The 23,230-nt window shown below is 41.6% G+C and overlaps 2 protein-coding genes across 16 annotated transcripts in view; both read right to left on the minus strand.

The window, feature by feature from the left end:
* The window catches only part of LACTB (lactamase beta), a 45,834-nt gene extending 40,795 nt beyond the window's left edge, over positions 1-5,039 (minus strand). The window contains exon 1 of the mRNA XM_083183499.1: positions 4,945-5,039. Coding sequence (XP_083039625.1) covers positions 4,945-4,962 — 18 coding nt within the window. The 5' untranslated portion in view covers positions 4,963-5,039. The remainder of the gene's footprint in view (positions 1-4,944) is intronic.
* A 7,938-nt stretch (positions 5,040-12,977) lies between these two features.
* TPM1 (tropomyosin 1) overlaps positions 12,978-23,230 on the minus strand; it is a 76,565-nt gene continuing 66,312 nt past the window's right edge. For 9 of the 15 annotated variants that reach the window (XM_083183510.1, XM_083183509.1, XM_083183506.1 and 6 more), the window contains one exon: positions 12,978-14,226. In XM_083183510.1, coding sequence (XP_083039636.1) covers positions 14,144-14,226 — 83 coding nt within the window. In that variant the 3' untranslated portion in view covers positions 12,978-14,143. Of the gene's footprint in view, positions 14,227-19,083; positions 19,273-23,230 lie in introns of those variants that run through there. The other 6 variants (XM_083183508.1, XM_083183507.1, XM_083183503.1 and 3 more) reach the window with 1 other exon arrangement.

A 23,230-nucleotide genomic window follows, 5' to 3' on the forward strand; every position in this document is an offset into this window, starting at 1 on the left:
GTATGGTCCCTTTGGTTGCTGCTATTTTTACATGAGGAAGGAGTGACCACCGGTGCGGGGTGTGGGGGGACACACATGCTCCGGTGCTCACCCGTCCCGGCACCCTCCTGCATTGGCCACTCCACCTCTCATTACCGGGCCCAGCAGAGCTGTCAGCGCTCCGGGAGGTAGTAAGCATGTAAAACCAAAAAAGTATTTTCACAACATTGGATAAAAAAAGAATGATATTACCCAAAAATTACTAATACCGCTTTATACCAATATCCCGTGTTGGGGTGTGGATAATTAGATAGGCAGTGTCTAGACACTCAATAGGTCTACCCCAAAAGGTCGACATGCAATTAGTTGACAGGGTCAAAAGGTAGACACATGAAAAGGTCAACATAAGTTTTTATTTGTTTTGTGTGTCAATTTCGACAACTGTTGACATGGGTCTCAATTAGTGTGACGTGTACCCTCACTTCCCTCGCCATGCTTCGGGCTCGGTACCTCATTACACTTGGCATGTTCTCCCTCTATGCCGACATGGATGGTGAATTTAGAAAAAGACCATTTTTTTAAAAAATTTATAAAATAATTATGTCAACCTGGTCATGTATATTCCTTTTGACACTGTTGACCAATTGAATGTCCATATTTTTCATGTCAACCTTTTGAGACATTTTTCATTATTTCAACATTAGTTGTTGCCCCCTAGCAGATAATTCCACCACCAAGCTAAGTGCTATTATACTGCCATCCACTGTGGGCCCCTTCTTTGCGTTGGGTGCCAGTTTAATGCATCAGCTGCAACGCCACTTGTTCTACCTCTGACCCAGCAACGCCCCCACAGCATAGCGCCCACCACCCAGCACAGATCACAGCATATACTAGGGTGGCCAATCCTGGGAATTTATTTGGCCCCAAAATTACAGGGAATGCAATCCCAGGATTGGAGTTTCCAGTCCCAAGATTCTGGTGTTAGACTGTTCATACGGAGCCAAATGCCAAGCAGCATCTGAGCATGACAGGTGCTTCAAGAGCATTTGACCAAAGTTGTGGCGCTGTTTCAGATGCACAGCTGGATCATCAAATGATCCATCTGGGAGCCTGCTTGGATTTGGTTCATCAGAGGGTGTTCCTAACGGAAGACAGATGCAGGAATCTTCAGTCCTGGATCGGGGACCTACTCTCTCACAGGAGTGTACTGGTGCATTTGTGCATGAAGGCCTTGGGGACAATGGTATGACCCTTTGACATGGTGGAGTATGCACAATTACACTCTCGTCCTCTCCAGAGGTAGATTTTAGTAAAATGGTCGGGGTTTCACAATGGAGTTCATCATTCTGTCCACGGCGGTTCTCCTTTCTCTCTTATTGTGGTTCCTCTATCGTAACCTATGGGACGGGCGTCCCTTGTGGATACTTATCAGCACGGATGCCAGCTTGCACTGGTGGGAAGCGGTTACATGTCATCAGTCTTTCAGGGTCTTTGGTCTCTGCAGGAGAGCCGACTTGCAATCAATCTGTTGGTATTGAGAGTGGTATACAATGCCCTATGTCAGGTGAGTTCGTTGCTGCAGGGCCATCCTGTTCAGGTCCAGTCAGACAATGCGACCACGGTGGGCAGAAAAGAAAATTCCAGCCTTATCTGCAATCTTTATCTTGGGTGTTCTGAATTGGGAGGTGGACTTCCTAAGCAGCAGAAGAGTGGTCCCTTTATCCAGAGGTATTCCAGATGCTGACTCGTTGGTGGGGCATGCCAGAAGTGGCCTGATGGCATCTCACCACAATTTCAAGATCCCTCTTTATGGGTCCAGAACCAGGGATCCCAGAGCATGCATGGTGGATGCTCAATCTCCCTGCTTCCACACGTGATACACAAGCTAAAAGCGGAGGGTAGAACATTAATTCTGGTGGCCCTGGGCTGGTGAGTCTGTTATGCTGATCTCCTGGGTGTCTCCGTGGAACCTCCCACTGTGACCAGATCCCCTCAATCAGGGCCCAGGTCTACATCAGGATCTGCCCCATCTGGCTTTGACAGGGTGGCTATTGAGACCTCACTCTTGAGAGCCAGGGGCTTCCCTTCCAGGGTCATTCATACTATGCTCCTTTTTTTTCTCCTTGCGTTCCTCCAAAAGCTCCAAAGCTTCAATCCCAGAACATACAGACTTTCTCAGATATTGTCTTTTCTGCAGAGGGGGTTGGATGCAGGCTTGCATCTTTCCTCTTTGAAGGTTCAGATTTAGGCCTTGTCAATCCTTTGCATAGGAAGTTAGCTTTACTCACAGATATTTGGACTTTCCTTCTGGGGTTTATTCATATTTAACCACCATTTGCACCCCCGGTAGCTCCAAATGATTTGCTTTTGGTTCTATGGGCTTTGGAAGCTCCTCCTTTCGAGCGTTTGTATTCTATTGATCTGCCTTGTAGGAGATGGTGAAAGGTAGGGAGAGAGGTAGAAAGACAGCGAGAGGAAGAGAGGAAAAGAGCGATAGAGGGAGAGCCTAAGAGGAAGAGGAGAGGGTGGGTTTGAGAGAGGGAGGGATAGAGGGTGAAAGAAGGGGATGGGTTTAAGAGAGGGAGATAATTGGTTTGAAAAAGGGTGAGAGGATAAAGAGGGGAGAGATAGAGAATGAGAGAGTGGGCACCTCATATCCCTCACAGTGAGCACAGAGTGGGCACCTCATATTCCTCACAGTGAGCACAACGTGGGCCCCTCATATCCCTCACAGTGAGCACAGCGTGGGCACCTCATATCCCTCACAGTGGAAAAAGAGTGGGCACTTCTACCCTTCATAGTGAGCACAGAGTGCTCTGATGACAGTGGTGTCACTGCGCTTCGCCCTGCACCCTCCATCATGGCTCCGCACCTTGAACACACAGTCCCATATAGTTTTTTGGCCACACCTATAAAACGCTGGGCATTCCCATGTCCATGCACCGTCACTGCCCCCACTCCACTTTGGAGGTCGGCGAAGGTGCTCGTACAGAAGCCCTTCAATTGTGCATATAAGAAAATGAGCATGCACAGTACTTCACCATCGGTCCCCTGTGCAAACACCCAGGGGAATGAAGGAATTAGAATGTCCTGGTTATCGGGAGTTGGGATTACCACGGTCTGCCATGTCATCTACCAGGTGATCCTTGCAAACTACAGCTACTGTACTTATTCAAAATGGTAAATTATAATATGGTTAATGTGCCCACTTTTCATGCCCAAATCAGCGTTGGGCCAGGCAAAATACACTTGAGTCATATGAAACACCCCTCTGTTGATTTCAGGTGTAAAATTTGTGGCCAAAGACTTGTTAACCCTTGCAAAACTACAGCTACTTATTCAAAATGAGACATTATGATGTCTATGTGCCCATTATGCCCGAGTATTTCATGCACAAATCGGCAATGGGCCAGGCCAAATACACTTGGGTCATATGTAAGTGACACCCATCTGTGAATTTCAGGTGTCAAATTTGTTAACCCTTGCAAAACTACAGCTACTTATTCAAAACCATTAAATATGGTGCATGTGCCCACTTTGCCAGTGTATTTCATGCCCAAATTAGTGTTGGGCCAGGCAAAATACACTTAGGTTACATGCAAGTGGCCGCCCTCTGTTGATTTTAGGTGTCAAATTTGTGTCCCAATACTCATTAACCCTTGCAAAAGTGAATAAGAAGCTGGAGATTAAATAAGAAGTGAAGAAGCTGGAGATTGAATAAGAAGTGAAGAAGTTGCTGGAGATTGAATAAGAAGTGAAGAAGAAGCTGGAGATTGAATAAGAAGCTAACTTCAGCCTCGTGGTAAAGTGAATGGATGTGGATTGAGACACCGAGCCTGAAGCATGGCGAGCAAAGCGAGCCCGTGAGGGGACAATGGTGCTATTCTGAAAGCAGCTAACGTAACTCGTGTAAGCTGTGGCCACAAAGATGAGGAAGGACCACCATAATAATAATGTTGGAATAAGAATTTTGTGCTGCCTATCCTTATGACAATATATGGCAGTGGTGCAGATGACTTCTGCAGATGCCACTGCTTCATATCTGCTACTACCTTCACTTGCATTCTGTGTATTTAAACTTTAGTGTTTTCACACTGTAGCTATAACCCGGTAATATATAAACTGTAAATATCCCTGCAAATTTGGAATCTGCCCCAATTGCAGTGCAAAATGGCCTTGCCCATGTGCAGTTTGTTTGTTTTTTTTGCTCCTATTTTAGTTGTTTCTAACTGAAGGTGAAATTTACCATTTTATAATTTCAGTTTCTTATAGGCAATGCCATGTAACAAACAAAGTGGCTGGTCCTACCCACAGGAACCCCTCCCCCTCACTACCATTACCTAAAGCCAACACAAACTAATCAAGATGTGTGGTAACAGCATGAATGAGAGGATGTCTGCCCTTCCCTCTGCCATAAAATCTGATGGAATTCTAGCAGACTGCAAACATTCCGGAACAACTACTGTAGTGTCTGGCTAATATAACATTTCTCCTTTTAGGACATGCTTAATCTTGAAAAAGAATGCAAATCTTCAGACACAAGTATTTTCTCTTTTGGCCATTTGGAAATAATTATCTTACTAGTTATATATACTAAGTGTGTATATACAATGTTTCATGAATTTAATATATTTCTGTATTAATATTTACATACTTTCTTTAGTAAAGCTAAATAAAATAGTGGCGTTGGTGCAAGTTTGCACACAAGTCTGTTTAGCAGACAGCTCTAGCGTGTGTTTTTTATACAGCGCAGGCTCCCTAGCAAAGTACATGCATTTACAGGTAATTCAGAGTCCTATGCACTTATGGCTGAAGTATACAGGGGCATGTTGACAGAATTGTCTGCTATGAGCAGCGTCACCTGTATAAGGTGGATCATTTGCACAAAAAATAGTGGAGGTGCAAGTACCTATGATAGGGACAGCAAGGAAACCAAGCGGATGAATAACAGTGCATACAACTCACGTGGGCAGAAAGACGCATTGCTGGAGCGATTATGGTCTACTTGCAAGAAACTCTGTGTCAGTCACAGCAGCATACCTCCCAACATGACCCTCTCGAGGAGGGACACAATGCTCTGCTTCTTGACTTCCCTCTTATACCCCTTTTACACCAAAAATCCCGGATCTGACTCAGCATTTAAATGAAGGATCCAAGCCGGGTCGGATCCAGGATTTACACCATTTACACTGCAGTGCCCTCCCGCATTGTAGACGGAGGCAGCACTTGGAGATGACATCATCTCCAAGCACCGGGACCGCTGATCGCCGTGCTGGAGGCAGCCCAGCACGAAGCCCCCGTGCACCCCACCAGCCCCCGTCCGGGAGGTGAATGGATGCTGCACACAGGCATCCATTCACCTCCTACGCTGCAGCCGCTGCTGTCTGCAGAGCATAGCCACAGCATATGTCTGTGCCCCCCCCCTTCCAACCTGCGGACGCTGCAGTTTACAGGTTGCATGTCCACCATTGATGTAAATGGGAGCCAGGTTTACACCGCCCTCTACCCAGGTCCTAGCCGTGTTCTACCCAGGTCAGGACCTGGGTAGAAGTCCCGTGTAAAGGGACACAGCGTGTCCATTTACACCACCGCTGACCCGCCGAAGACTCTGGGTTTTGCGGCAGTGTAAAAGGGGTATTAATGTATGATTTACTATCACCTGTGCTGAAGCACCTTTCTTATCAATTAACCTGTTTAAAACAGGTGATGGTAGTCACACATCAAGAGGGAAGTCCAGCAACAGAGCATTGTGTCCCTCCTGGAGAGGGTCATGTTGGAAGGTATGCAGCAGCATTTTAATGTCACAATGATCCCTTGGTCCAGAGTTTCCCAAACTCCATTACAGTCCAGATTTTAAGGATATGCATGCTTGACACAGATTTCTTCATTAGTAGCTTAGTCAGTTTGATTTATCCATCTGGTCTCAAACACAAATTTCGGTACTCTTTACTTATCACGGCGCCCACGATTCTGATCGCGGTCATCGCGGGTAAAAAATCGCGGGCATCGCATGCACTAAAAAAATGGGTGCGATGCGACCGACGCGATGCCCGCGATTTCCCATAGGGAACAATGTTAAATGTCTCAATTGACCCGTTTTTACTGTTCAATGCCTCAATGGTCCCGATTTTTGCATAGGAAACAATGTTAAATGGGCCACAGAGCCCAAATAGGCACCCTGAAGTGTGAAACGGCCCCCACAATTGTTAACGCCACCCCACGATCAACGTGAACCCAAAGCGTGGCGAGTGCAGCAGTACGCGTCCTCCGACCTTTTCATACTCCCACTATCCACGTCGGCGTGGAGTTGAGAATAGAATAGTGTGGCGAGCGCAGCGAGCCACCGAGCCCGAAGCGTGGGGACGCGGATACCTGTGAAGCCCGCGAAGGGACGCGTTTACCTGTGAAGGTATCCGCGTGCGCTCGCCACACTATTCTATTCTCAACTCCACGCCGACGTGGATAGTGGGGGTATGAAAAGGTCGGAGGACGCGTACCGCCGCCGCTCGCCGCGCTTCGGGTTCACGTTGATCGTGGGGTGGCGTTAACAATTGTGGGGGCCATTTCACACTTCAGGGTGCCTATTTGGCCTCTGTGGGCCATTTAACATTGTTTCCTATGGAAAAATCGGGTCCATTGAGGCATTGAACAGGAAAATCGGGTCAATTGAGACATTTAACATTGTTCCCGATGGGAAATCGCGGGCATCGCGTCGGTCGCATCGCACCCGTTTTTTTAGTGCATGCGATGCCCGCGATGGGCGCCGTGATAAGTAAAGAGTACCCAAATTTCTAAAAAACCTGGACTGTAATGGTGGAGTACGGGAAAATTTGCCTTGGGCAGAAAATCTGGATTTCAGAACTGCAAAGGACATTGTAAATTTCTCAGTTTTTCCTTTACAGCACAGATTTAAAGATCCATTATGGTTACCCCTCAGGAGAATGCATATACACAATCTTCGGGTAATTGCTGGTATTGTGGTGTCCCTTTAGGAAGCATTTCAGAGGGACACCACAATACCAACAATTACACGGATCAATTCTTTTGGGCCCAAAAAGAAGGACTTTGCACTCATTAAGGTGACGTTACCAACACTTGAAATTATTCTGGACACAGCTTTTTCTTCCCTCATCAAATATTAATTTTATAATTATTTTATTGTGTTTCATGTATTAATAAATGCACACCCCCCTTTTAAAGTAATTATTGATGTTGTCATCAATTTAGCGCAACCTCCACCTTGTATACAAACAGTCCAGTGAAAGTGCTGTATAGTCCAGTCCAGTGATAGTGTATATAGGGGGTTATTCTAGTTCACTCGCAAAGGGCACAATCACTCTCAAATGGACAAAACCATGTGCGCTGCAGCTGGGGCTGATGTAACATGTGCAGAGAGAGTTAGATTTGGGTGGGGTCTGTACTTCCAACTGATATCTATATTGCAATGTAAAAATAAAACAGCCAATATTTACCCTGCACAGAAACAATAAAACACCCAAATCTAACTCTCCCTGCACATGTTACATCAGCCCCACCTGCAGTGCATATGGTTTTGTCCGATAGAGTAATTGTGCCTTTGCGAGTGAACCAGAATAACCCAGTGCAGTAAATAGTTCAGTCCATTGATAGTGCTGTATATAGTTCAGTCCAGTGATAGTGCTGTGTATAGTCCAGTGATAGGGCTATATATAGTCCACTGATAGTGCTGTATAGTCCAGTCCAGTGATAGTGCTGCTGCATAAGTCCAGTCCAGTGGTACTGTCGTCAAAGTTCAGTGGTACAGAAGCTGCATAAGCCCAGTGATACTGCTGCATAGGTCCAGTGATACTGCTGCATAAGTCTAGTCCAGTGATAAGGCTGCTTAAGTCCATTCCAGTGGCACTGCCATTAAAGTCCATTGGTACTGCTGCATAAATCCAGTCCAGTGATACTGCTACACAAAGTCCAGTGAAATTGCTGCATTAATCCAGTCTAGTGATATTGCTGCATTAATCCAGTCTAGTAATATTGCTGCATAAATCAAGTCCAGTGGCACTGTCGTCATAGTCCATTGGTACTGCTGCATAATTCCAGCCAGTCCAGTGATACAGCTGCATAATTCTAGTCCAGTGATACTACTGGTGCATAAATCCAGTCCAGTGATATTGCTGCATACATACTACTGGTGCATAATTTCCGGGTACTCCGGTTTCCTCCCACAGTCCAGAAATATACTGGTAGGCTAATGGCTCCCATCAAATTAACCCTAGAATGTCTTTGTGTGCGTGTACATGTGGTAGGGAATATAGATTAAAAGCTCCACTGGGGCAGGGACTGATGTGAATGTTCAAACATCCTCTGTAAAGCGCTGCAAAATATGTATGCGCTATATAAGAAACTGTTAATAAAGAAAGAATTTCAGTCCAGTGATCCTACTGGTGCAAATTCCAATCCAGTTATTCTACTGGTGCAGGATTCCAATCCAGTCATACTACTGGTGCATAATGCAAGTCCAGTTATACTACTGGTGCATAATTCCAGTCCAGTGATACTATTGGTACATATTTCCAGTCCAATAATACTACTTGTATATAATTCCAGTCCAGTGATACTGGTGCATAATTACACTCCAGAAAGATAATGGAGAAACAAAATTTTGTGGACAAAATAGTGAGACAAGAACAAGATCAATGTCTTCCTAGTGTTGAAGCTGCTGCCATAGTCATGACATTCAGAGGATGAAATGGCATCAACGTCGTCTGCCAAGGCCGATGCCCAATGTCATTGTAGAGGGCATGTAAAATCCCTAATGTTCATTAACACAAAAAAATAAATAACGTAAATCGATGGAGAAATGTAAGCTTGCCAATATGCCATTTACAACATGGAGTGGCAAGGAACGGCTAAGGCCCTGGCGTATGTTCATGACTAGTGGTTCAGCTTCACATGACAATCTAAGCGCTCCTCCTCCCCCTGCTAGAAACTTTGAGAGTTAAGCGGTCATCAAAAACACAAAAAACAACTGTGCCTTGTAATAACATATCACAAATCCCCAAGGAGAGTCCAAGTGTGTTGGTGGTTGCGATGCTTGACTTTCCCATCACTCTATGGGAAGAGTTGGCTCCTTGCACCATTTGCACGCCCTCTGCATATGCTGGAAGGAGTACCCTCAGTGCATTTCCTGATATTATTATTGAAGGTGTCACTGTTCAAGTACACCAGGAGGTATTGACGTAGCTGGAGGAAGTGACGAGGAGGATGCTGCGGATGGTGATGTGGTTTGCTTAAATGAGGCACCGGGCAAGACAGTTTTTGTCCATGGGATGTAAATGGCCGTTGCCATGCCTGGGCAGAAGACCAAAAAAATCCACCTCTTTGGTCTGGAATTATTTTTATCTACATCCAGGCAACAATAGTCTTGCCATATGGAGCTTATGTAAAGCTGCAATAAGCAGGGATAAGGACATTGGCCACCTAGTGACATCTTACCTTATGTGTAACCTGAAGCTCATTCATAAAAGTCACTGTTTAATTCAGGAACTGTGTATAGAACCGTAAGCAGTCCAAGGACACCTAAATCCTCTGGTCCCGTTTTATCCAAGCACCTGAAAACCACACCAGCATGTCTCTCCTTGTCAATTTCCTCCTTGATCCAGATCGGAGGTAGTCCTGCAGGCCATGTCACTTGTATGACTGACTCCTCTTCAATCCGGGATTCCTCTGGAGAGTCCTACAGTGCTACGCCTACTGCTGCTGGGAGTCATTCATCATCCCAGAGAGGAAGTTTGAACACCACTACTTCAGTCGCTGCGATGAGGATGAAGTACAACAGCAGTCATCCTATGGCAAAGCGGATAACTTAGGCCTTGACAGCTATGTTGGTGTTAGATGTGCGTCCGGTGTCCACCATCGGAGGAGTGGGATTTAGACGATTGATAGAAGTATTGTGTGCCTGGTACCAAATCCAGTCTAGATTCCACTTCACTAGGCAGGCGAGACCCAGGATGTACGGAGACGCCCAAAAAAAAGTGTCCTGAAAATTGCGGTTGTACCCACTGTCCACATGTCCGTGGTTAAGTGGGCAAGTTGTACAGGGCAAACTAAGGATTCTATGACTGACAGCACACTGGGTAGATGCATTGCCTTCCGCAGCAACAGCATCATCTCAGAAACACTAGCTCCTTCCAAGACAGGCTACGCTGTGTATCACCAGTTTCAGTAAGAGGCACAACGCCTACAACCTCTTAGAGAAACTGAAGGAAATCATTATGCAATGACTTACCCCACTTAGACTCTAAAGGGTATTTGTGGTATTGGACAATGCAAGCAACATTGTGTGGGCATTACACATGTGCCATGTTTTGCCCACATAATACATTTGGTGATGCATAATTTATTTAAATGTAACAGGAGCGTACAGGAGATGCTTGCGGTGGCCCGCAAAATTGCAGGACACTTGCCATTCTGCAACTGCCTGCTGAAGACTGGAGTACAATCAAACCCTCCTGAACCTGCCCTATCATCACCTGAAACAAGAGGCTGTGATTCGCTGGATTCCTATATATGCTGCAGAGGACGGAGGAGCAGCAAAAGGACATGGAGTGGGGATGCATCTGACTCAAGCGCAATGGAGACTGATTTTCATGTTGTGCAAGGTTCTCCAGCCGTTTGAACTTGCCACACATCAAGTCAGTTCTGACACTGCCAGCTTGAGTAAGGTCATTCCCCTGAATAGGCTGTTGTACAAGCAAATGAGTTAAGAGCGCAAATTCAATTGAAAGTTATTAATCATTTGTTTATTATACATAACATTCACTGGTAATTAATTACTAATAAATGAATAGAACACAAAAGATTATAAATCTGCAATATTTCAATAGATACGGTTCCAAACTAGCCCAATGATGCTATTTTGGATATTATAGGAGCAATAATTCCAACCTCCTTAAGAAAGTCCCGTAAAACTTCAAAAAGAAAAAAAAACTTATAAGCCACAGGGAAAACTGTTATGTATAGACAGAATATTAGTGACGTATAACTAAGGAATATATGGTAACCTGGTTTAAATTAGACATCTACAGAGCTTCTCAAGCTGACTCATCCAGAGTATTCAATAGGATTAATGTCTGTATCCTGATCACCGCCACCTGGAGGGAGCTATACAGGCTCTTAGTATAGAAGCCGGTGTATGGGAGAGTCTGACCTGCTGAGGTACCGAAAAGCTGGTATATTACCTCTGGCTGGGGGGAGCCAGTATTGATTGTGGGTCCCGGCAAGATGGTGATACAGCCGCACGACTATCTCCATTCAGAGGGAGCCTTCAGGCTCTATAGATGCAGGTGTCGGAGCTGGCGTGACCTCACACCAGTGGTAATTAGGACACCGTAGATCCTGGCAGTAGCAGTGTATCTCCACATTGGTTAGAGATAATCAGTTAGATAATCGATACTTATCTCTAACCAATGTGGAGAGACACGGCTACTGCAGATCAAAATGAATGATCACTTCACTGAAGACCAGAAATTGCCTCCAGAGGGACCTGTGATTGTGGAGTCTAGCAAGGATGAATTAATAATCTGTGAGGATGAGGAAGTACACACTGAAGGGGGGTGAGGAATCAGAGGAGCAGGACAACGACATCTTGCCTCTGCAGAGCCAGTTTGTACAGGTAGGGAGATTAATTGCTTTTTTTATAGGGGCCCAAACAAACCAATCATCATTTCAGCTAGTTGTGTGGCAGACCGAGTCGCTGAAAAAAGATTGGTTTGTAAAAGACAGTGTGCATGTCCTATTTATGCAACATAAGGGGTGGCATGGACAATTCTATCTTGCACCTCTTTTTTTGGCATTATGTGCTCTTTTGGAGCCTAGTTTTTCAAACTGCCATCCTACCTGCTGCTGCAGTGCCACCCACTTGTGTCGCTTAACAGTCATCCAGCTACCAAAATGAGAATTTTGAAAGATTTTAGGCCAAAAAAAAAATATATACTGCAACTTAATGTTATTAAGGTTAATAGCATGGGAGCAAATAATAAAACACAATTCTGCGATTTTAGCAGTTTAAGATTCCCCTTACAACTCAGTGGTAACACATGGCACAGACCTTACTTAACATTGACAGGTATCTTTCTGATGCTTGCAAGTCATAAGATATTACATTTCCCCCCAGATCTTAATCCAACAGAGCAACTTTGGTATACAACGCAAACAAGATTGAAATTAATATGCAACTGACAAATCAGCAGCAATGCTGTTTTACGATCATGTAAACTGGGACAATAACCTAAGGAACACATCCAGCACAAAGTAATGTCACAAAGAATTAGAGCCGATCTAGGGACAAAGGTTAATGTACTCTGTATTAGGTGGCCTACAAAACAGCAGTGGATTGGGCAATTTGCTACTCTCTGAATGCTTGAGTTGGGGGAAGAGGGAAATCTGAGAAAATCAGAATGTTGAAAGTATCAGATTTCAAACCACCCCACAAATTCAGACATTGAGAGAATGGCAAATTTCCCCATTCCCAAATACTGTAACTTGTCTATCAATGTACTATGGATCAGATCAGAATGAAAAATCGGAGCTCATATACCTGCTTTAGAAATTAGTACATTAAAAAATTGTCACTTCTAAAAACAAATAGGATTTGCAAAACACTATATATAATTTTTTTTTTTTTTTAACTAAAATTCAAGGAGAGGGTGCATTAGATACTACTAAGCGATGTGCTGCAGAGTGCCTGTGGGAATGACTGTACAGAAGCACTCCGCTACAAACACTGTCACACATTTTTCCTTACACCCCACAGAGGCAAGAAGAATGAGCAAGTAGCTTGCACCATATGATGTTGTGTTAATGTAAAGCAACACATCTCTAGTAAATGAATAGACTTCTAATAATTTTAAATCTAATTTGAATGGATTGATAATCTATCACAGTTCATTACAGAACTAGTGCATTAACTCAGCTAAGATGTCTGAAATAAAACATTAAATGCAAGAAAATAGAACTCCAAAATATAGAAAATTTCAAGTGTGCTTTTATTTCATATTATAAAGGTTTTACATTTTTGGTTCAAATCTAAAACTAGTGTAAAAAACAAAACAAAACAAAAAAAACAGATAGACGTGAGGCATTGCAAGTATTTAGTCTCTCCCAAATTTAAATTATTCTGGAATATTTAGAACCTTTGCATTGAATTAAAACAAAAATCATGTATATATAAAAAGGGGAGGAGGAATGCAGTTAGACAATATAGACTAGAACGGAAGTGCAAGGTGCATTATTGCTCTTCACCCTGATGGTTTGAAATTGCAAGATCATTCATAATATCCATAATTGCCAACTTCTGAAGTTTCACATTGTTAAATTAGATACAATTTAAATAATCTAAATTCTATAAAACAACCGTTATACAATATTACAAAACCATGTAAAGTCCAACATCTGAGTATTAGGTACACTCCATACTGTTTTAAAGAGATCTAAAAATGGTTTATTGCTCATGTATGGACAAGAAGTTGTAACTTTGGCTTTAACCTCATAATTGAAAAAAAAAAAAAAAAAAAAGGAAAGGAGTATATATGAAGAAACTGCTTTTTGTGGGACAAGCGACTAAATGGCATTTCAGAGCAGTTTAGGTTTCCCGTGATTTAGCTGCCCAATGCAGTGTTGGATTTCAAAGGTTTTAGCTTTTGATTATCGTTCCACTACATAAAATCCTCTAAACAGGACAACTTTAATAAAAGTTAACAAAAATAGACCAAATACTGTATTCAGTGAGGATTTTACAAGTGGAATACACAAAAGGCACTTTCATTTGTTTTTTTAAATAAAAATAGCACGCAAGAAGCTACCCAAAGAAACCGTTAAAACTGAAAAAAAAAAAAGAAATATACATATAACAGACGAGTGAAACATTTTGGCCATTAACAGGTCATCCATACTTGGCACCATGGCTAACTGCATTGTAAACCATTCCTTCCCAGTTTATATCAGTTGACATTAAGACAACCCTTTTAAACCTTTAGTTATTTTGGGGGGGGAAAAATGGGGGAAAAAAGAAAACAAAAATACAAAAATATCCATCCCCACCCCAGCCCTGTGTTTTTTTTTCCAAAGGGACTTCGCGACTAGCAGTGTCTTCGGAAAACCAGATGTCACAGGTAAAAGCCAGCAGATCGTGTTACATGTTGTTTAATTCCAAAAGAGTTTGGTCCAACATCTGATGCATATTTAAGTTTTCCTCCTTTGCATGTGTCACTTTTTCTATAAAAATAAATAAAAATTAGGCATCGTTAATGTGTATTGTTAGGAGGAAATTATATTCATGCAATCTGTATCCACGAAATTACACAATTTGATTGGGAGAAAAGCAGTTTCCATTATGTACACACATAACACATGCTTATAATGGATAAGTTAACAACGGGCCAATTATTCTGCATGGATATTAGTTTTCAATAGAGTGTGGATCGTTGATTGGGTTTTTTTCAGAATGCAACATTGCCATATGATCTTGCTAAATTTTGCCTTTCTGGAACAAATTAGTCAAATAAAGTAAAAATATATATATTTGAATATACACACACATTGGGTGTGTTTGCGTAATATGGAGAGCCACGAATGATCGCAGCTTCCGGCAGCATAGGATTATGGATACCACACGGTCCAACAGTATAAGAGGACACCTCTGTACACATACAGGATATCTGCCTCTATACCAAGTCATCTACAGACCTGACTATTAGGTCACCACATGTTCCAGTTGTGTAATCACAGTGCCAGTCTGTAATATTCATGATAGAGCGATATATATATATATATCCTATTTTAAATGGTTTCAGGGAATGACAGCTTGTACAAAAATGTCTCACGTATGGCATTCACAGAGAAATCAGTTCACTGTGTACAACTCAAACATGAAAGGGGTCAAATGTAGTGCGAGTGCTATGCCAGTTAGGATAGGGGTTCTTGCAGTAATTAGTACATAAACATTGCCTAAAACAATTTGCGCACACATATGCTCCCATGCAAGTTTGTGATTCTACCATTTACGTATCCTTATGAACTAGAATGGGGGCATTATCATGCAGGCCAGGTACAAAAAATTTTTTTTAACACGTGCAGACATGAAAAGATGCACATAGACTATAGAAATTGGCACTAGTAAACTGCCACAATCAAAGATTAGAGCTTTCTTTGACACTCAGGCATAAATGTAATACTGGGAATTCCTAAAGTCCCTCTGCAATGAATGCAGCAGAGCTCCTCGGTTGGCCCTCTCTGTCCTCTAACAGCTGCACTTAATTAAGACAAATATGTAATTATTTCATGTACATAAGGGTTTAAAAACAATGATGTTGTCATTTTACTCACATTCCTCAGCACATATTATTTGCAGAGAGCATCTTTGAACTCCCTGTACAAATACTTTTGATTTCCTTGATTCATTACTACCAAGGATTTTGATTATAGTTTTTTTTGTTTTGATTTTTTACAGTCTGTGTTTTAATTACTAATAGCCAACATTTGGATGCATATGAAAATGGTTTACAACATGGGAATATATTGGACATATGCCTGGAGTGAGATGGGGCTGTTGGTGGTCATCAATTCAAAATATTATAATATAAGTGTTGTGTATTCAAAGTGTTGCACAAGCCCCTTTTGTATATTTTACCAAAGTTGGTCCAATAAAAAAATATGGCATTAATCACAGTTCAAATTGCACGTATCCTATTTGCTTTTCACAATTTTATGCCCATGCAAGAAAGCGGCATATAGCTCAAACAAAACTATTGAAACCATAAAACAAAAACACTGCAACCATGTAACATGGGTTCAAGTTAGTGAACACAGATAAATTTGAATTAAAGTATTACAACTAAATAGACACTGAAAAACACCAATGTTACTTTTTTTTTTTAGTGACCTAATATTTTAGACACATTTTCTAAAAACGCAAAGCATGCTGTACAAGTTTATTTCACATCAACCACTTGTTATAGTTAACTGCATGAGAACACGTTAGAACACACATGTGTTAAAATACACCAACGGGACGCCATACAATACCTTGTCAAACTGAGAACTGTATGGGAAGAAATTCACAGCTCGTCCAAGACTCTTCACCTCACCATACAAATCATAGTGGACTTCGGAGCTCACCATAACACTTCTAAATCAGTCATAGTTTGTGTTGTTTTGGGACAATGCATATAGAAATTTCTCCAAAATTGATCTATACCTTGGTATTGTTGCATAGCTTATTCGGACACCCTTCTTTTCCTTGGGATGTCAAAGTTCTATCAGTAGTTTCTACTCTTAATAAGTAAGCATACCAATACAGAATAATTTGTAGTGCAAATACAGACAACTAGGCATAGGTAATTTTTTTTTTTACCAGTTATTATAGAACACACACACACACACAAATTCTGCAGAAATGTACAGATATTTGTATATTCACCCCAGTCCCCGTCCCAGAGGAGCTTACAATCTACATTACCAATCACGTGTGTGTGTGTGTGTGTGTATATATATATATATATATATATATATATATATATATATATATATATATATATATATATATATATATATATATATATATATATATATATATATATATATACACACATATACATACATACATACATACACACACACACACACACACACACACACACACACACACACGGGTTAATTATTTACACCTCAGTGCTGTGAGGTGTAATGCTACTCAGTGCAAAGGCTTGTGCTGCCCATTAAATTGCAAGTTTATAACCTAAAATTCCAAGTTCTGCTAGGGTAGTGTTAACACCACATTGTTCATGCACGGTGGCCCAAGCTGCAGCACTGTTTTCTATGCAGCATACCCATGAAGGGGTTACAGAGTGCTGGGTGGAGCTGTGACCAGAGATAAGAAGCCTGATGAGAGGTAACATCTGGTTCCTGTGCAGAACTGACTCACAATTATATTAACTTTCAGCCACTGATATCTGCCCCTTTCTCGCCATCCATTCTTCCCATTACACCTATAAATTACATGTAATAAAAGTATTGATGTGTTGTTTCTAATCCTGGCACGTAGTCTTTAAAGCTTGCAATTTCTAAGCTAGTCAGTTACCCAGTAATGGATTTTTCTAGTTGTGATAGTGATCCAAAACAATGTTGCATTAGGATTATTATAGATGCCCACATTTAAGTATGCTAATCAGAAACCAAGGATTTTTGGTTTTAAATCTATTCATTCTATTGATGCGATAAAAAGAATCGTGTACATTAAGTATAGATTGCAGAGTGTGTCCTATAAGGTTGTATGTAGCAAGGAAACTAGTGCTAGTCTTAAGGTACAAAAGTCTTAAGGCGATATTGCCCAGCATGTATGGACATCGATGATGTGAAAAATCGCTGGCCTGAAAATCAGTCAGTGCATACACACTGAGCGATTTTCACAGGGAGTGGAAGACTTTCCATAGCAGAACGCTATGAAAGCCATTCACCCCATCTCTCATCTGCAGATGAGTGGCAGCGACCGTCAATGATGTGGGAGAATGCATCAGCACTCACCGCTATCCCGTACACTCTTAGCGGCTTCTGAGTTGAAAGCAACACAAATGGTAAATAGGACCTGCTTTCAGCTCAAAATCACCCAGTGTGATTTTGAAAAAGGAGTTTGCTTTTTGTCAATTTTGTGCATCATGCAGGTATAAACAGGAAGGGTTAAATCTGCGCTAAACATAACATGAATAAGTCTTAAAATATTACAATTTAATATAACATAGTATGTAATACATTGAAATACAAATTAAGGAAAAATTGTTTAAAAATGGAGTTCTATAAATATATTCAGTGCAAATGACTTTAGTATATGGATAGTCACCCTTTTTGTTATGCACCTGTACTGGGGAGGTCCAACCAAGTTGGTGTGGATGTTAATAAACAAGTTCCAGTAGTATAGGGTTAAAAGTGCTCTCCACTTCTTTGTGTTAGAACCGGGTGGCGTTCCTCCAGAGAATCTGAGCCTCGGTGAGTAGAAGAGAATAGGTGCAGTGGTGGTGCTGTGTGGAACCTCCGCGGGATTCGGATGAATAATGAGCACCTCGTAAGGTTCCACACCGCACCACCACTGCACAGTGGCACCTATTCTCTTCTACGCACTGAGGCTCAGAGATTCTCTGGAGGAACGCCACCTCATAAGGACCCGCTTCTAACACAAAGAAGTGGAGAGAACGTTTTACCCTATACTACTGGAACTTGTTTATTAACATCCACACCAACTTGGTTGGACCTCCCCAGTACAGGTGCATAACAAAAAGGGTGACTATCCATATACTCAAGTCATTTGCACTGAATATATTCGTATAACTCAATTTTTTAACTATTTTTCAATGTATTGTCCATACTACATGTTCTATTAAACTCTAATATTTTAAGACATATTCATGTTATAGTTAGCACAGTTTTAACCCTTCCTGTATATACCCGTTTACCATTGGGAGTGACTACCCATTTTTCTCATTACTGCTGCTTGAACCAAAGTACACTCATATCAAAGAGCCTTCCACGATATCTTGATATCCACCTTCAATGCTCATTATGCAGCCTGGACTTTAACCATATCTCTGCCAATATATGCAACTAAAAATCGCGGTACTTGTGTAGTTTCATGGCGGCAGGAAATCGCATCGCATGCGATCAGATTGCGATTTCCTGCCACCATGAAACTACACAAGTACCAAAATCGCTAAATGTTCCATCACCATATTGCAGATATGTTTTGGTGTGCTGGGGCAAACTTTCCTTTTCCTATATATTTTCATTTGTTCTTTACACAAACAATGCTGTCACTGAAGATAAGAGGGGCCTTTTGTGCCATTTTCCATTAGGGTGGAGTGTTCAGTATTTTTATTTACAATCATCTGGTTTCCCTTTTGAAACCCAGAAAATCAAGGGATGTTCATGATGAATGGATGGAAATTAGATATATATATCTATATTCAGACACATACATACACACACATTGCACATGCAGAGAGATGTCCTACAAGTGTCAAAAGTACATATTTGCAGTTTTATTAAAGGTTCACTTAAGGCATTGAATAAATAATGCAGAAAAGAAGAGAGAAAATACACAGTGGGTCTTTTATTTTACAGTGTGTCTGTACAGCAGAAACGTGACTTGAAGATTAATACAGAATGACGAATTTTATAGTTCCAAGAAGAGAGAGTGGGATAGGAGGACAGCAGAAAGTCGCATATCCAGCCCAGGTATGATAAAAGAGGACCATATCAAGCAAAGAATCTTATCTGTAAGGAGAAAAGAGAAAAAAAAATATGGAGAAAAAAAAAAAAAAAAAAAAACTCGAGTGATCGGACAGGAAAAGGAAGCTTAGGAAGAGGGGAGGGTGCAATTCAAGCCATGCAAACCACTTGGCCTGTTCCCTTCAACAATATAAATGCAACATAATTGCTAGAATTTCCACAAAATTGTGTGCGTTAAAATTCATTGACTCTTCGTTCAAACTATATGAGAATAAGTAGTGTTCTAGTAGCTGCCTCCTTATTAGGCTACATAATTGCCTTTATTCTAATTGTATTGCGATTCCTAGGCTCCTTACTGTCCAGAAAGAGGAGTTTATTTTTGCACCATTTTCCCAAAATACCATTATAAAACCCCAGAAATCCAATGACCACCACTAACAGGTCAATTCAATGCCGTTTTAATTGGTACACTCGCTGGTTCTTTTCAGCAAGGTGGAAATGGCGAGTGAAGGGGAGGCAGTTCAATACTCGACAGCGAAATATCGGCGCTGCTCGCTGTCAGGGCATTGAATACACCCCATTGACAATCGCTGTATAGTAAACTGGTGTGTGCTTCTATTAGCCGGCTATGGTTAGAAACTTCAGCAAAACTGACAATTCATTTACTTATCCCTTAGTATCTGGGGCTCTTCAGCGAGTACAATACTGACTACGTATACTACTGCTCAATACTGTGTGAATCGATAGCTAGCAAACAATTACCAGTTTTTGTCTAGAAAACTACACATAAGCATTAGTAGGATGTTCACTCTCAGTTATCCTTAAAAAGCACCCACCACTAACCCCCTACCTGAGGGGCCATTACCTGGAGACAGCTGTGGGAGCACCACATTGGACAGCCGACAAAGGATTCAATGCAAATAACTGGTCTCTTGTTTGTTTTTGCTTCTCAATTTGAGCACAATTAAGTCCACTGTAAATAGCTTGCATAGGGAGAGTTCTAAACTTGGCTGCCATAGGATTAGATTTGGCCATACATGTACATAAATAGATCTTCACTACCACAGTTATTTCATTACACTATATATCTGGATCCCTGGTTTAAGGATACAGGGCTAGATTCTCTAAGCATCAAAAGTGATAAAATGGAAAGTGATAAAATGGAAAGTGATAAACAGCCAGCCAATCAGCTCCTACCTGCCATGTCACAGACTGTTTGCAAATTGTCAGACAGGAGCTGATTGGCTGGCTGTTTATCACTCTGCATTTTATCACTTTTGAAGCTTAGAGAATCTGGCCCACAGAGTGTTCAGTTTAGTTCCAAAAAGCAGAACTAAGCTTCACAGTTTGCAGATACCTTCAGAGGCTATGCAAATATTACATTTTGCACTGTCCAAAGAGGCTTTGTAAATGCAGTACCAATTTGACATTATTAATAGGATTCTAATCAGGTGCTGCATCCACACTTCTGGTCATGCTAGCAGACTAAAGAAGCCCATACACGCTCCGTTTTGCGGCCCCGTTATGTACTTTTAAAGTACACATCGTATCGGATCGCATGCCTTGTGCATGCACTGCGATCCGATACGATGTGTAGCTAGTACAAAAAGTATGTGCAGCACATACTTTTTGTACCGTACTATGTGATGCGCGGGAGCGCGCATCGCATAGTACAGAATAGAGCCGGACCACAACGGAGCGTGTATGGGCTCCTTGAGCCCTATGGTGGGAAAGTAATAGCTTCCTGTGTAATACATATATCTGTGACTAAGGCTATAATGTTGGCAGTTAAGTAGGGGTTTGCCATCCACCATCGATGATTAGAAATAAAGCGATGGTGGAGGACCATCCCTACTATAAGACTCTGCCAGATTACAGAGTCCCAAGATCACTCGTCCAGTTATTGTAGTTATTAAAATACAAAATACTGACAGCAGTCATCGGATAATCATAGTTACAGGTTTTCCAAATGTGACAAATACATGCACTCACAAGTAATATACAAATATAATATAAACAAAGAAAAAAAATTAAATTATTAGCAGAGTCTTATGTTGTAACAGATGTGAATTAACCCCAGAGTGAACAGTGTGCCCTTCAACCTGTGAGGGCATGAGTAACAAGTGGTTATACACAGTATTCTTAACTACAACACAGGGAAAAGAAGAAAAAAAAATATCCTGGTCCTTTTACAAAGTATACACAGCACAAAAAAAAAAAAAAATCTTTCTACTCTCAGTTTAGTACTTAAGAACATTATGTAAGTAACCACTACCAGTGTGTGCTCTCCGAGGGTGATTTGCATCCACATAGATGAGGTGGCTCAACAGATTTATTCACAATACTGTATGCCTGCTACTAATTTTTTTTTCTTCCCTGTACTCCTTTTGCCTGTGAGCCATGTATTTGTCACATCAGATTGTTTTATATTGACTGTATTTAGGAGGTGTTAGGTAGTGCAGCTTTGGTTGCTCTGGGATGCGCAGTGGTTCTCCTTATATTTTCTGGAGTTCTCAATCCATTTTTGAATTGTCACCACACATTTGGTCAGCAGACCACATGTGCATGGCAGCATTGCGGAAGAACAAAATGATATAAGGAGTCTGAAGTAACAGTCAATTCAACAATATTTCGGATTCCTTGAATCATTAATTGGCTGAGAGATCAGAGAAGTCAGTCAGAAACGTAGTTGCAACCACATGTTGAAACCGTTGCGACCCAGTTTGAGAACCGCCGTTTTACATTATCCATTGGATTTACCAAGCTATGCATACCTTCTTGTGCTGGGCACAGACCTTTGCAGTCACTCGAAAGATCACGTAAACTCACCCAATCAGCTGAGTGCGGTGTCCCCAGCTTGAACTTCTGTGAGCCCTGTACTTACTATTCTAGAAATAGTTTGGTATGTAAAGACATCTATGGGATTAGGAGGTAAGGAAGATACATACTGAACAGCACATGAAGGTGGGACCCCCTGATCCAGACTATAGCAGGAACATTTTATGCGGTTTATCGGCTAACCTTCCAGCAAGAATCCTGCGTAGAGGTCTATACAATTGTTGTCCAGATCACCCATGAGAATGGGCTGACCTATGTATAGGTGTATAGGATGTTAAGCTTAACATCATATGCTGCCAAAACTTTTCTTCTAGCACCCGAAGCTATAATTCTTGGGCAGAGGAGGTAACAGAAAAACATTAAGAATGGAAATAGGAGAGAGGGGTTCAGCGACCATTGGTGTTATCAGTATACTGTGGTAAAAGGAGAGTAGGTCTAGGTATAAATTATATATGCAAAATATTAAGCAAGAACATCTAAAAAAACAAACATACATACATGTAAAAGAGAAATATCTTCACATTTTGGCAGGAGGTAGGAAAAACACCCAACACATTTTGTCTGTAGACTGAGTGTTAACCAGTGGTTGTTGAACCCATATGCCCCATTTCCATGGTTTTCTTTAAAATTACTTATTGTACCATTACTTTGTACTTAGGGAATAGCTGACGCCCTTCAAGTGTTTGTGTACAAATAGGTATACTCCAGTGGTTTTTAACGATAGCTAAGAATTATTATTCACAAGTGGCACCTAACATTCTCTATCAGATTTTCAATTGTCGTTCTTCGTTATTAACCACAACATCCACATTCGTGATCCTGCGCGAACTACACTGCCTGGAATGCCTTCATATTTCCTACTTAATACCTTTTTGTCCAATCAGGGCCACAATTGGAGTGTGTGTGTGTGGGGGGGGGGGGGGAGGAATGGGGTGGCTAGGAAGTCATATGCCCTGGGTGATGGATGTGAATTGTGTCAAAATTACGGCCTTGCCCCGGGTGATGAAAATCCTGGTTTCCGCCCTGGTCCAATATGGGATACGGTCACTAGGTCTACAAGCAGATGTTCGAAAGCAGTAGGTCGACATGCATTAAGATTGACAGGTTGACAAGGGGTTTTTCCCTTTTTTTTTTTAAAAGAAAGTGAGTACTTCACACCCTACCA

This window comes from Crinia signifera, chromosome 4 (assembly GCF_055691185.1).
Source record: "Crinia signifera chromosome 4, ASM5569118v1, whole genome shotgun sequence".
Classification (NCBI taxonomy): Eukaryota; Metazoa; Chordata; class Amphibia; order Anura; family Myobatrachidae; genus Crinia; species Crinia signifera.